The 14,125-nt window shown below is 36.5% G+C and overlaps 1 protein-coding gene across 6 annotated transcripts in view; it reads right to left on the reverse strand.

Annotated features, from left to right (window-relative positions):
* Window positions 1–759: 759 nt before the first annotated feature.
* Window positions 760–14,125, reverse strand: part of NT5C3A (5'-nucleotidase, cytosolic IIIA) — a 54,927-nt gene continuing 41,561 nt past the window's right edge. For 5 of the 6 annotated variants that reach the window (XM_073899045.1, XM_025873113.2, XM_025873117.2 and 2 more), the window contains 8 exons: window positions 9,725–9,823; window positions 8,351–8,420; window positions 7,451–7,497; window positions 6,682–6,767; window positions 5,161–5,250; window positions 3,167–3,329; window positions 2,220–2,420; window positions 760–1,484 (listed from right to left, as the gene is read on the reverse strand). In XM_073899045.1, coding sequence (XP_073755146.1) covers window positions 1,383–1,484; window positions 2,220–2,420; window positions 3,167–3,329; window positions 5,161–5,250; window positions 6,682–6,767; window positions 7,451–7,497; window positions 8,351–8,420; window positions 9,725–9,823 — 858 coding nt within the window. In that variant the 3' untranslated portion in view covers window positions 760–1,382. Of the gene's footprint in view, window positions 1,485–2,219; window positions 2,421–3,166; window positions 3,330–5,160; window positions 5,251–6,681; window positions 6,768–7,450; window positions 7,498–8,350; window positions 8,421–9,724; window positions 9,824–11,171; window positions 11,259–14,125 lie in introns of all 6 variants that reach the window. The other variant, XM_025873118.2, reaches the window with a different exon arrangement.

Consider the following 14,125-nt stretch of genomic DNA (forward strand, 5'->3'; position numbering starts at 1 on the left):
ATCAGAAATCCCCAACTTAAGCAGGAAATAGCCTGCTCTTGGCCACTACCAACTTTGTTTCACTATTTATTATAAAAAGGAGAGGTAGTGGTAGAGGATGAGGACCGGCTGCCCTGGGAGAGGTCTCGCTGCAATGCCTTGCCTACCTGCCACATCGGACTGGACTAGAGGCTGCCGACCGCACTGACGTCCAGAGCCAGCTGGAACAGGCTCTGTATCACGGCTCAGATGCTTTATGGAACTAGTGGCTCATAGACTCTGGAGTGAAAATGGTTAGAGTCAGGGTCACATTTATCACCATGGCAAGTCTAAACCTTGTGGAAACCAATTACAGGGCAGCAGAAATTTGGAATGGGAAGTCAGACTGCAGAGAGGAATGCCAGTTCCTAATTTAGCAGTACTCAGTTTTAGTTAACAGGAGATCCAGCTACACTTTGTTCCCTGCCAGTGGCTATTTCTGAAACTCTTGGACTTACAACAAAGTACCCTCTTTTACTGATACTTTCAATGTGGGAAAACAAATTTTCCCAGTCCCCAGTATTTTCTGAAGGGCTGATTAAATTTCCTCTGCAACTATCTTTTTATCCTTAAACTTATAATGTGTAAGTTTAAAAATACTCAATCTGAATAGACACTATGACAATGACACTAGGATTTATCTCTTCCTCTTTCCCCCTCTCTCTCACACACACAGGAAAAACATAGCAGGTGCTTAATAGGTATTTGTTGAAGAAATGAATAATAATTGTCTGGACAGTATAATTTAAAAAGGCTTTTCATTTCATATGTATTATCAGTGCTTCAATATAGAACATTTTGTAATGACTAGTGACATGTGGATACAGATGGTTTTCTTCAAACACTGAGTGCCAATATTTTCTGGTAAATACTGACTTTCACGAAACAGAATAACCAAATATAATATAATTTCAGGAGACGGTGATATTATCAGCATAATTCACCCCAATTACAAAAATGGCAACAGTTAAAATCATGCACATTATTTCACCATTTCATAAAACTTCTTTTTAAACTTATACAAACTTCCCCAGAATAAAAAGTTTCCTCAAAAACCTCATGATAACATTATACTAAAAAATTCACTCTGGAAATGCAGGGAGTTATTTTTCAAATTTTGGCTTTACGATTTTCTTTTTCAATCTGTTAAAAAATAGAGTTGAGGAGTGTGTTGAGAGAGGTGGGGAAAAAAAAGGAGCTTCCAGTTGATGGATTCAGTATGTCCAAAAATACCTCAGTAATGGAGAGAAAAAAACTTCAAGAGCAAGAACGTATAAATAAACGTCTTTCAGCAAGATGAATAGGTGAGCAGTTCTCGCATCAGCCGCACCCACAGGAGAGAGGTCTTCTTGAAGAATGCTTGTTTACAGAATCTTCTGTAAGATGGAGTTGGCTACATCCAGTGATTCGTCTTTTACTAGAACAATGTCGTAAGAGTCCATGTACTTTTCTAAAAGCTCATCCACCTAAATCAACAACAACAAAAAATTACATGGATGTGCAGGAAGGAGAAGCAAATAGTTTCAGTGTGAATCTCATTGTTAGGTTTAATCTTCTGGGCAAAATGTAGCAAATTAAATTTACTTTCATAAAACCTTTGAAATGAAGAAATACAGGGCGCCTGGGTGGCTCAGTTGGTTGGGCGACTGCCTTCGGCTCAGGTCATGATCCTGGAGTCCCGGGATCGAGTCCCACGTTGGGCTCCCTGCTCAGCAGGGAGTCTGCTTCTCCCTCTGACCCTCCCCCCTCTCATGTGCTCTCTCTCTCTCTCTCTCAAATAAATAAAATCTTAAAAAAAATTTTGAAAAAAAAATGAAATGAAGAAATACTTTCAAACTTTGAAGACTCATGGACATAGGAATCATCCCACATGGTGGCTTTACTCCTAAAGTCATTTCTCTCTAGTCCAGTGGTTCTCAACTGGGGAGACTGTGCCCAAGCAACACCTGGCAACATTGGGGACATTTTTGACTCTCATGACTAAGGAGTGTTTCAGATTTTTGGTGGGGAAAGGCCAGAGAAGCCACCCCAATACTGACGGCACACATGTGAATCCTAAATCCCTTAACCACACCAAAGTATAGGGATAAAGAGCAATCAAAATGTCTCTACTTTCTCACACATGTTTAATAACAACTGCCCATTAAGCTCCATCCTTATTTTTCTTACAAGAAAATTAAATGACAGATCTATATACTTACTCTATCGTTTAGATATCCAATTTTCAGGATGTGTTCAACATTGGCTACTCCATCTGCCATTCTTATGTCCCCTTGGGAATCTCCCAACAGAATGATGTTGCTATTGTCTTTTAGTCGATTGAAATATTCTGTGTTCTTCAAGGCACCATCATGTTTGTTAAATACATGAATTAGTTCGCCTTTAAATCCTTTCAGCACTCCCTATAAAAATATAAATCCTTTGAAACAAGAGGTTTCAAACTGCAAATTCTGTTTGTTCTATTTTCACATTCATGATAGGTAAGAAGGGCTCTGAGAAGTTAATGATTTTCTAGAGACTACTTTAAATGACAAACACAATGAGCTGAAAATCCAGTTTTTACTTTTCATTTGTTTCCTAACTGGAGGTCCCATTTTCTGTATGTCATAAGGTACTGTTTTGATTAGAAGAGTTTGTTCAAATAACAACAGTTCTAATTCACTTCTTTTTTTCCACCTATGGATATTGAGTCTTCAGAACTGCTGCATTAAATTACATTAAAAGAACTTTTCCTAATTTTAATATTGGTCTGTAGCTTGGGATACAAAAGTTTAAGAAAGGGGGCACCTGGGTGGCTCAGTGGGTTAAGCGTCTGCCTTCGGTTCAGGTCATGATCCCAGGGTCCTGGAATTGAGTCCCACATCGGGCTCCCAAGCAGGGAGCCTGCTTCTCCCTCTCCCTCTGCCTGCCTGTCTGCCTACTTGTGATCTCTCTCTCTCTCTCTCTGTCAACTAAATAAATAAAATCTTAAAAAAAAAAAAGTTTAAGAAAGGCATATTATAACACTGGGAGTTGATGAGTCCCATAGTAGGCCTATTGAGTGACCTAAATTAATGAATATACATTAAATAAAAAACAACTGCATTTATATAATTAAAATATATTCGGATTTTAAAAGTAATTATGAAGAATGATTTGCTGTACTTACATTGTCATCAAAATCCATGAAGTTGGACACTACAGTGATGTTCGGGTGATAAACCCCAGCTTGATGGATTACCTCCTCTAGTATATCACCAATACCAGCCGAAAATATGAACACAGGGATACCGTATTCTTGGAGCTTATCAAAGAAATTCTCATACCCTTCCCTGCAAGATGGAGGTAGGAACTGATTGTTAAAGAGCAAGATATATTTCCTTTTCACCTAGAAAGAAAAAAGCAAAACATTTCTACCTAATTCCATAGCTCATTCATATTCCCTTTTCAGAATACTGCCCAAGAGTGAGGTGATTGATGTCTATGACAACAGTAGTACAAGTTTTTCAAATAACAGTTAACTCTTTGCCTTCCTTCTAATAAATTCTAATAGTACAAATTAGATGCTTTAGACTCAGATTAAATATGGATATAAGCCTACAGTTCACAATCTACACCATTTAACAGCAAATAGTTAACCACATCTTGAAAAGCTTCACCCGGGGAAACCCATTAAGGGTGAGCTGGAGCACCTCCTGCTGGTCATCCTGCTCAACTACTTCCTCTTAGAAAACAGGACGGGCGGGGGGGCGCCTGGGTGGCTCAGTAGTTAAGCGTCTGCCTTCGGCTCAGGTCATGATCCCAGGTTTCTCAGATCGAGCCCCGCATCAGCCTCCCTGCTCAGCGGGACCTGCTTCTCCCTCTCCCACTCCCCCTGCTTGTGTTCCTGCTCTCGCTGTCTCTGTCAAATAAATAAATAAAATCTTAAAAAAAAAAAAAAGGAAACAGGACGGGGGTGAGACGCTTGGGTGGCTCAGTCGTTAAGCATCTGCCTTCGGCTCAGGTCATGATGGGATCGAGTCCCACATCGGGCTCTTTGCTCAGTGAGGAGCCTGCTTCTCCCTCTCCCTCTGCTGCTCCCCCTGCTTGTGCTCTCTCTGACAAATAAATAAAAATCTTAAAAAAAAAGGGGGGGTGCCTGGGTGGCTCAGTCGTTAAGCGTCTGCCTTCAGCTCAGGTCATGGTCCCAGGGTCCTGGGATCACGCCCTGCATCGGGCTCCCTGCTCCGCGGGAAGCCTCCTTCTCCCTCTCCCAATCCCCCTGCTTGTGTTCCTTCTCTTGCTATATCTGTCTCTGTCAAATACATAAATAAAATCTTAAAAAAAACAACAGGAGGGGTGTGGGCAGGAACTGAGCTGCATTCTCTTTACATCCAGCATCTCTCCTACCTAAGGTTTATCAGCTGTTGGTCATGTTCTTAATCTAAGTTTCTCCCCTTTCTACTCTTCCTGGGTTACAGGCTAAGCTGCCTACAAAGGAATAAAATACTAGCTCTCCTCACATTCTTTCTGACACTTAATGCTTTCCTCCCTAGAGGTAGATCACCTTAAAATGTAGCATCATCAAAAAAAAAAAAAATGGCATCATCATATTTACCTAATGAGTTGAAAATTGTTAGAGGTGGTAAACCGTATTGAAAAGAAGCTTAAACCTTTTCATCTTATCATTTGTGTATTACAAATATTTTTATTTATAAATCATAGTCACTTTTCCTAGAGATAGTTTTCAAGGAAGTCTGAGAATTCAGAAAGTAGATTCATGTAACTTTATATACACTTTGAGCAAAAATTTTTTTCAACTGATTTATAAACATTCCTTTTATATTTCATGTCTTTTCAAAAGTATTCTGTTAAAAAATTTCAAAACTGTCCTGGTTCCATAAATTTCTAGAAAGAGAGAGAGAGAGAGAGAAAGAAAGAAAAAAAGAGAGAACTTAAATCTCATAAGGCTCTTATTCCCTATACCAAGATCTAATATTCTAATTCTAAATTCTTTACCTTGCCCTATTCTGTGATAGGTGGCATATTTTGGCTATGTTTTTATATGCAACATATAAATATTGTTATTTGTTATATATTATATATTGCTTTAATAAAAACACACACTTGAATACATATATAAGTCTGTAGACAATTAACAGCAAAAACACCCAAGAAACTTACTTGAGCATAACATCAGATTCCGCCACAATTTCTTTAAGTTTAGCTTTTGGTAAAGCTTGTTCAACAAGCAAACCATGTGATTTAGTATACCTGGAGTTTATGTACAAAGACAAAGAGAAGATCAATTAAAGCAAATCAAAACTATCATCTCCATTAAAAAGCATTCTTCAGTGATAGATAATGCAGTATTTCATTCATCATAATTTGGACTTAAATTTTAGAAATTTAAATTCATCACTAATGAATGTATATCCTAATGTCTCACAATATAATAGAACATGTTCTTACTGCATTTCCCAGTTCTCCCCAAAACCTTAGTTTAAATGTGTTAATAAGATAATGAAAAGATACAAGTGTAAACCTTTCCTCAGTCTACAGATAAGAGCTGAATCCAACCTCGGGAAGCATAATCACTTCTCTGATTACAAGAATTAGAGCAAGGCCATTTGTTTCACCTGTGGGTAGTCTAAATTGTCATGAAATACCTTAGTAGTGAAGGTGCTACCTAGTGTGCAAGAGAGAAAATCCTTGTTATGATGCTCTATAATTACATCAAAGCACCTATAATCACTACATGTCAGTCACAGACCTTTAGAACCTCTCTACCTGATACGCAGAAGTCCTGTGACCCTCCATTCTGGGTCAGCTCCCATCATGTTAGTGAGCTCCTTCTGCCAGGGAAGCTTATATTATTGCTAGAAAATTCTAATTACTAGACAGTCCTTTCTTTCATTACGCTGAAATCAGTCTACTTAAAACTTCCAAGTCTGATTCGAGTTCTGCTTCCACAGGTATGTGGCCCAGGTCCAACTTTTCAACATTTCGTACCATACACATTAATTAAGTGTGCAAGGTGTTCAGGTTAGGTCATAGGATAATGAAGATAAATAACATCACTCCTGGTCTCTTAAGATTCTAAAACCACAGTTGTTTCTTCTCAAATCGCAGCTTTCCCTATTCTGTGAAATCTTCCCCAAATAGGATGGCTCCAATTCCTGTGATTTTCTTTGTGGATTCCTCTGACACACTCTACAGAGCTGTCAACTTTCTCTTAATAACAGCATTCTCTCTGGACTCAGCACAATGCTTTCAGTGTGGTCTGCTTGGAAGGCTGCATTTCCATTAATGCAGCCAACGCTAGGGGTCCATTTCTCAGCAACTATGTCAACTTGCTGGCTCTAGCTCAGTTCAGAGTCAATTTAAATCCCAATTCTTTTCCTTCACACTTTCAGCCACATTTTGTCCATATACTTTTAAAAAAATGCTTGTTTTTAATTTAAGGCTTAAGCGCAGGATTTTAATTTATCTTCACTGACCTTCATCTTAAAAAAAAACAGAACAAAACAAATTCTAGACTGTTAGATTAGAAAATTATAGTTCATTTTGTTATATTTCATCACTGCTCTAGCTCATTGGATACCTTATGAATCTATTATATACAGGGAAAAATAAGCCATTAGTTGTAACTGCAATGTTATTTTATTATATTTTTAACCCTCCCACTGTCTGATACACACTTACCATTCTACCATATAGGGGTACTTCTCTTCTATGGTAAGAACAGGATCAATTTCAATAGCATAATATTTTTCCTTTAGTTGCAGTAACTAGAAATAAATGAATAACTTAATCATGAGGATGACAGAGTTGTCATTAAGCTGCTGAGTTTTACAGAAAGCAAAACGATACAAACAAATGGTTTCCATAAACTGCTGTTAAAGATTAGATCATGAGTATTTGGCTAATGCATATATCAACTGAAGAGATCTTTGCTGATCTAGTTTATATGTAACAAAGTACTTTCAGGTCAGCAATTCAGTGAAACCGACTAATAACCAAATTATTATTACAAAAAACCCTTTCGTTCTCATATGAAAGTATTAAATTTGATTCATCTTTGGAGTCCTATGTTGTTAACACAGACACAGACAGATACATACTCAAGGAAAGCAGAGAACTGAGGCAATTTCCTGGTCAATTTAAAGGAGCAAAACCTACACAAAACCAAAGTACTTTTGTTTTAATGTACAGCTAATCTAAGAACAGAATATTTTGATAACCAATTAAAATTTTTTATGTAATTTTTGTTTTTGTTAAAAAGTTAATTTTTTCTTTAAAATAATGTTGAGAGTATATAACCCACACAATAAAACTAACATTTGTTCAGTGTTTACTAGGTGCTAGGTATGGTTAGAAGCACTTTATATCCATTGTTTGTGTGAATGAACCTGAAGAAATTCTCAGGCAAAGGGAAGTCTTTGAGTAACTCTGGATTACTGTTAGTGTTTACCTTTTTTCGACATTCATCTGTAACCAGCTTACTGTTGTCAATGACATCTGAAGAGTGAAAGCAAACTAGCATTAAAAGAAACATTCTGACTGATGCTACCACTACTTTAAATAACTTACTACTTTTCTTTTACGTTTAAATGCCAAGTCCACCAAGCATGGTCATTACAACTTTTGGACTTAGTGCTATAGTACACATGGCATTGCTAGAGAACCTAATGGTTTTAAAATCTAAACTTTGGATCTAAAGCTTTTTTCCTACATTTGGGAGTATTTCATTAGAAATTCTCCAAAGAATTATTGGGCCAAAGGGTATGATTTCTAGTGGTTTTAATATAAAGTATCAAAATGAATTCTCAAATTCCACAGGCACCTCCAGTAAATGAGAGGCCTTATATCACTGCTTCTTTGTCAGGTTGAAGAGTATTATTTTTTTAAAACTCACTGCCAAGTTTGGAAAACAAAAAAGGTGTATTATCCTAGCAACACATTTTAACTGGTATTTAATTACTCTTTTACTTAATTTATATATCAACAACAAAAAAATTCAGTAACATTCTTAGAAAACCAGAGTGGTTGATAAATGCTGTTTCTTTAGGTTAATCCAAAGTTTAAAATCCATGTAAATATTTCTTGAATAAATAATGAACAGACCACATTTGGAGAAAAATTTCAGAAGTATTCATTCCTCTTGCAACCAAAACTACACTTGAAAATAGTCGTTTATATAACATGGGGGAAAAAACAAATCCTCAAAATATAAGAAGAAAAAGGCAAGTCTTCTCACTTTCAATGTCCAAAAGGAAAAAAAAAAAAACCCAGTCTCATAGATCATATAGGTAAGAAAGGATCTTAAAATAAGAATTACTTTCATGAATTTGTTTATGAATGCCACACTTACAATGACATGTTGGGCATCTTTTCCCTTCATAGGAAAATCTACTCAGTGTCATATCAAAGTCTGTTATTATCTGTAAAGAAAGGGGGAAAAGCATTATGGACCATTCAGCCACTGAGGGCAGACATGTACTGCACACTTCCTAGAGGTATGGGACTGTGCTCAGTCCCTGACCTGCCCCCACCCCCACAGGTTATTCTCTCTGCATTCTGTGTTCTAATGTAGCTCTCTACTGGGAACAGCAGCCTATCTCCTCCAACCACAAATTCCTGTACTGATTAACCAGATTTTATTTGGTGGCAATGCTGGGGCACTTAGGGTGTCGCCTTGTAGTTAAGTCCTGGGAATCACCTTAACTACACAGTGATATCTTAAATGCCCCAGCATTGTCACCAAATAAAATCTGATTCATCGGTATAAAAATTGGCAGTTGCAGGTGATTGGGCTACTATGCTTTTTTTTTTTTTTTAAAGATTTTATTTATTTGACAGAGAGAGACACAGCGAGAGAGGGAATACAAGCAGGGGGAGTGGGAGAGGGAGAAGCAGGCTCCCCACTTAGCAGGGAGCCCGATGCGGGGCTCGATCCCAGGACCCTGAGAGCATGACCTGAGTCAAAGGCAGACGCTTAACGACTGAGCCACCCAGGCACCCCTAGGCTACTATTCTTGATAGAGATAAAATGTCGCACAGTTTCAACCCACCTGGTCAATGTGCAAAAATGCAGTGGAGGCAAACTATATGAAGCTCTCAACTGCAAAGAAGGACATCCTGTCATATACTACAACATGGATGAAACTTGAGGGGACATTATGTTAAGTGAAATAAGCCACTTAGAGATGGACAAATTCTCCATGATTCCACTTATGTGAGGTATTTAAATTAGTCAAACTCATAGAAGCAGAAAATAGAATGGTGGTTGTCAGTGGCTGGGGGTAGGGGGAGAAGGAAATGTGGGGTTGCTCTTCTATGGGTATAGAGTTTCAGTCATGCAGGATAAAGAAATTCTAGGAATCTGCTGTGTAACAATTCACAGAGTTAACAACACTGTACTGTACACTTAAACATTTATTAAGAGGATAGATTCATTATTATGTGTTTTTTACCATAATTAAAAAAATGTATGTCTACTGCAGGGCTTGAAATCACAACCCTGAGATCAAGGCCTGAGCTAAGATCAAGAGTCGGATGTTCACCCGACTGAGCCACCCAGGTGCCCCAAATTTGAATATTATTCTTAAAATGGTTTAATACTTAGGCACTTGCATTAGTTAGCTTGGAACTTAGTATTACTCAGATTTGAACAAAACGTGAGATGAGTCTGCCTGAACATTGAAAATAAAGACTTAATAATAAAGACTTCTTGATAATTATTCACCTGAAGTTTGGCAGCTCCACCCTTAATAAGACCACAGATAATTTCTTCTACTCTTGCAGGGTTCTTAATCCGAACTGAACTTCTCTGGAATTCAGGCATCTAAAAAATAAACGGAAGTTAGTTAGCTATTTTTAATTCCTCTTTTCCCAGGTTCTTTTGATACCAAGCAGAAGCTTATATTATTTTAAGATGTAAAAATGTTGAGGCATTATTTTAAAAAAAAAAGCAAATCATCATATCAAATTACCATTTATACATATAACATTTTTTGAAGCACATCAACAGTTTCTATCTCAAAGATTAAGACAAAATTATATTTGCAATATATTATCAAAAAGTATAATTTTCCTAATTATAAAAGTCACGCATGGTTATCACAGAAACAACAGAAAAAGTATAAAAAAGAAAATAAACATGGCTTGGAATTCTACTAAAGATAAACAAGTAAACATTTAAATTTATTTTCCACATTTTCATTTCTATGATTACAAACATACCTGTTTATGCACATAGTTTATCTCATTCTCATATATTTTTTCATCTGGCTTTTTAAAATTAATTATTACTTCATATACTGTTATAAAAATGTTTTTAGCAGAATTCATTAATCAAAATAAAACCTTAGAGTGGAATGGGGAATATCTGAACTTTGTGATAAAGAGTTTTCTTTCTTTTTTTTTAATTTCAGCTAAGCTTCTTCTTCTTTTTTTTTTAAAGATCCTATCCTTTCATTTGAGAGAGAGAATGAGAGAGAGAGAGCACATGAGAGGAGGGGAGGGTCAGAGGGAGAAGCAGACTCCCCGCTGAGCAGGGAGGCCAATGCGGGACTCGATCCCGGGACTCCAGGATCATGACCTGAGCTGAAGGCAGTCACTTAACCAACTGAGCCACCCAGGCGCCCCGATAAAGAGTTTTCTTATAAGATCTTTCTGCTTAAGGGGTGCCTGGGTGGCTCAGTCGGTCAAGCATCTGACTCTTGATTTCAGGTCAGGTCTTGATCTCAGGTTGTGAGTTCAAGCCCCACACTGGGCTCCACACTAGGCATGGAGACTACTTAAAAAAAAAACCAACCAACAAAAAAACTTTCTGCTTAAGATTTAGCTTATATTTATATTTACATTTAAAAAAATCTTAGCAGAAAGGTAACAAATGTTACATGATTATTCCCCACAAGTGTACCTTTGTGCAAATAATTAAAATATAACTTGAAAACGTGCTTCAAGATCTTTGTTCCTTTATCATACTACATATAATACCAATAATCCCAAATAATTTCATTACTCTTGGCATAAATTTTACAACAGATTTATTTCAATTTAAGACAACTACTAAAAAGTATGAGACCACCAGCATAAGACTCTTGATCTCAGGATTGTGAGTTCAAGACCCATGTTGGGCACGGAGCCTACTTTTAAAAACAAACAAACAAACAAACGTATTAGAATACCTGGGCTTAGGCAGCTACTAGGCTGGTTTATTCAGGATTTAGTGTTGCTCAACAATTTAATGTTAAATATTGTTTCTTTCTTCTACCCTATCACAAAGAAAACGAAACTGATCAGAGTAAAATGCAGAGGTACCCTATTCTTAGAGCATGTGTACAAGAAGACGGCGGGGGGGTGGGGGGGAGATTAGAGGACATATAATAGCTCCACAGTGTAAAAGGGCAGTAAGAGAACCTCAAATCAGGTTCTGTACTCGTTTGTACCCAGTAACCTTTATTTACTTTATATGGTATTATTCTGGGTATGTTACCACCAATATTAACTTATTTCATGTGCATCACAGACATGATTATGGAAAATTCCCTAGACCTTGTAGCTCTGCTCCAAGAGCATGTGACCAGTTGAGTCTCTCAGGTCCTATGCTGTCTCTACATAATAGATAAAATTAGAAAATTGGAAAAAGGCTAAACTGTTTTCCTAAGACTGAAAGATACATACAGGAAAGAGAAATGCTAACATTAAAATTTTCTCCACTAATGAAAGATGCTACAATATGCTTAATTTTAAAAAGCCATATTTAAATAGCATAGGATAACCTGCAATGCAACTAACTTTCAAGCAGTGATTCTTTTAACTTAACTGGACTTTAGAGGTGTCAACAGAATAATAGTTATCCAAATATTTATTTTACAGCGATTTTTCAATAGATGAGAAAAGCAAATAGGCACTTATTCCTACATTCCTTTTCTTCATTTATTAATCCATTAATTTGCTTAACAAATATTTACCTTTATCTACTTTGTGTCAGACGCTAGATGCCAGGGATATGATGATTAGCAGTACTTATACCGTTTTCCTGTTGAGTTTTAGAAACCGTTGCTGTTTTGAAATATCAACTTCTATAGCTCCCCTACAAATACCTTAACTAGTTAAGTTCATCTCCTAACAACTATATTCTGCTCTCACCTCTGCCTTAATTGGAAGATGCATAGTAATCAACATATGTTTGACTTAATAACTAACCCACTACTGAAAGCAACAGAAGATAAATGTCACTAACTATATTTTCACCAAGAAAATCAAACATTTTATTTCAGTGTGTCCATACTGACAAAGATGTCCTGCCTCATGCAAATCACATCCTATAATACATTCAATTAAAACAACAACAACAACACCCAACACCCATATTTAAATAAGATAGGATAACCTCTTTCAGATAATGAATAGGAAAATAGTACCAAAGCCACTTCAAAGTAGGTTGGTTTCTGTTAGGTTAACAACTAATAGATTGGATTATAATATCACTTAGCACCTGAAAGACAACCAAAAGCTGGAGGAATTGATCCCTGCTTCTGTACAACAGCTATTCATTTTCAGATAAATAAGAAGTGAATACCCAAACAGCACCAGGGTGAAATCACAGTGATGAGAACAGATGAAAGAGCAGCAGAGAACACAATAGGAAAGAGGATACAAGTGTAAGAAATTTAAAAATGATAATTATATCTGCTTTGGTTATATGATAATATACTTATACCCCCCCCCCGCCACGATACACATATAATGTCACCAAAGCATATCATAAATACTTCTCAGGAACTTGAGATACTGGGCATTTTACTCAAATATTTTAGAATGCAACCTAAGAAATATATTTTTAAAATACTACATGAAATACGTCAAAGGATGTCAGAATATCAGAATATCAAGAAATATACTGCAGGAATATACATTCATCATACATCACATACTTCCATTACCTCCTCAAATCCCTTCTTCCGTAATTCTTCTTGGACAAAACTACACCTGTTTGGTAGCACTTAAAATAATGATGCTTCAAGTCTGAAGGGCAAGTTATTTTGAACTGTCCAAAAACTTTTCAACTTATAATTTTATGGTAAAAAAATAAGGGGATAAAAATGTCATCACTTGCAAACAAAAGAAAACAAAATCATTTTATAGGCATAATGTAAAATGCTGAAGGAGCAGTTTTCCTGACAAGAATCAGGGCATTTTGGTTGACTGGAGCCAAATCTGACTTAATGCTAAAGATGACTAACAAAAACCTAAAATACACGTATTCTGGCTGTAAAATGAATTTGTGCAGATGAAATGAAATTTGTACAGACCAATCATTAGTCTATTTCAATCGAAAAGCAATGATTTTTGGAGAAGTTGATTTCAAAGTTATACAGTTTTATTCATAACTCTCCAGTAATATTTGATTATTTGATATTATCTTGCAGATACACTGAGACAAGATATAACAGAGTATCTGCATGGCATAGTCACAAAATTGTCCTAATGTTTTACCTATATTTCTCTGAAAATGGACCACATAAAAATTAGTTTAAATGACTTAAGGATCTTTGTCTGAAGTTCTCAGGGGAAATATTTTTTTTTCCAATGTTCATATTTGGTACAAGCAAAAGACTTCATTACTACTTTGGTACAAAGGAGTGGGCACTACAATTTTCATGTAACTACATAAAAAGTATAGATCCAAAGCCACCTATTCAGACTGGTATGTTCATTCACATACATGGATCATTCCATGACTTATTTGGAAGACTACCCATTACTAAAGTGTAGTGATAGCCAGTTTCCCCTGTCTACCACATTTTTGGCCTGTCTCCACATTAAGGGAGTGTAGGCCAGATTCATTCATTCAACATATAGTCATTAAGTGTAAGGCAGCTCTGTAAGAGATACAAAAGTTTTAGTAAGATAAACATCTTAAACTTAAGGTGCATGTTCTCTAACATGGATTGTAATACAGGAGCCCAAATAAATAATACATTGCTCAGACGTCCAGATAAAATACAAGAGGAACATAAGAGACTGTGATTACCTCTGCTGCAGCCAAAAGAGGAAGAGCCAACTGAGCTAGGCTTTCAGAGAGAAGTAGGATTTATTTATGTTGAGATCATGAGCCAAAATGCAGGGACTCATG

The sequence above is a fragment of the Callorhinus ursinus genome, unplaced genomic scaffold (genome assembly GCF_003265705.2).
Source record: "Callorhinus ursinus isolate GAN/ISIS: 27379988/994484 unplaced genomic scaffold, GSC_fseal_2.0 scaffold12, whole genome shotgun sequence".
Lineage (NCBI taxonomy): Eukaryota > Metazoa > Chordata > Mammalia > Carnivora > Otariidae > Callorhinus > Callorhinus ursinus.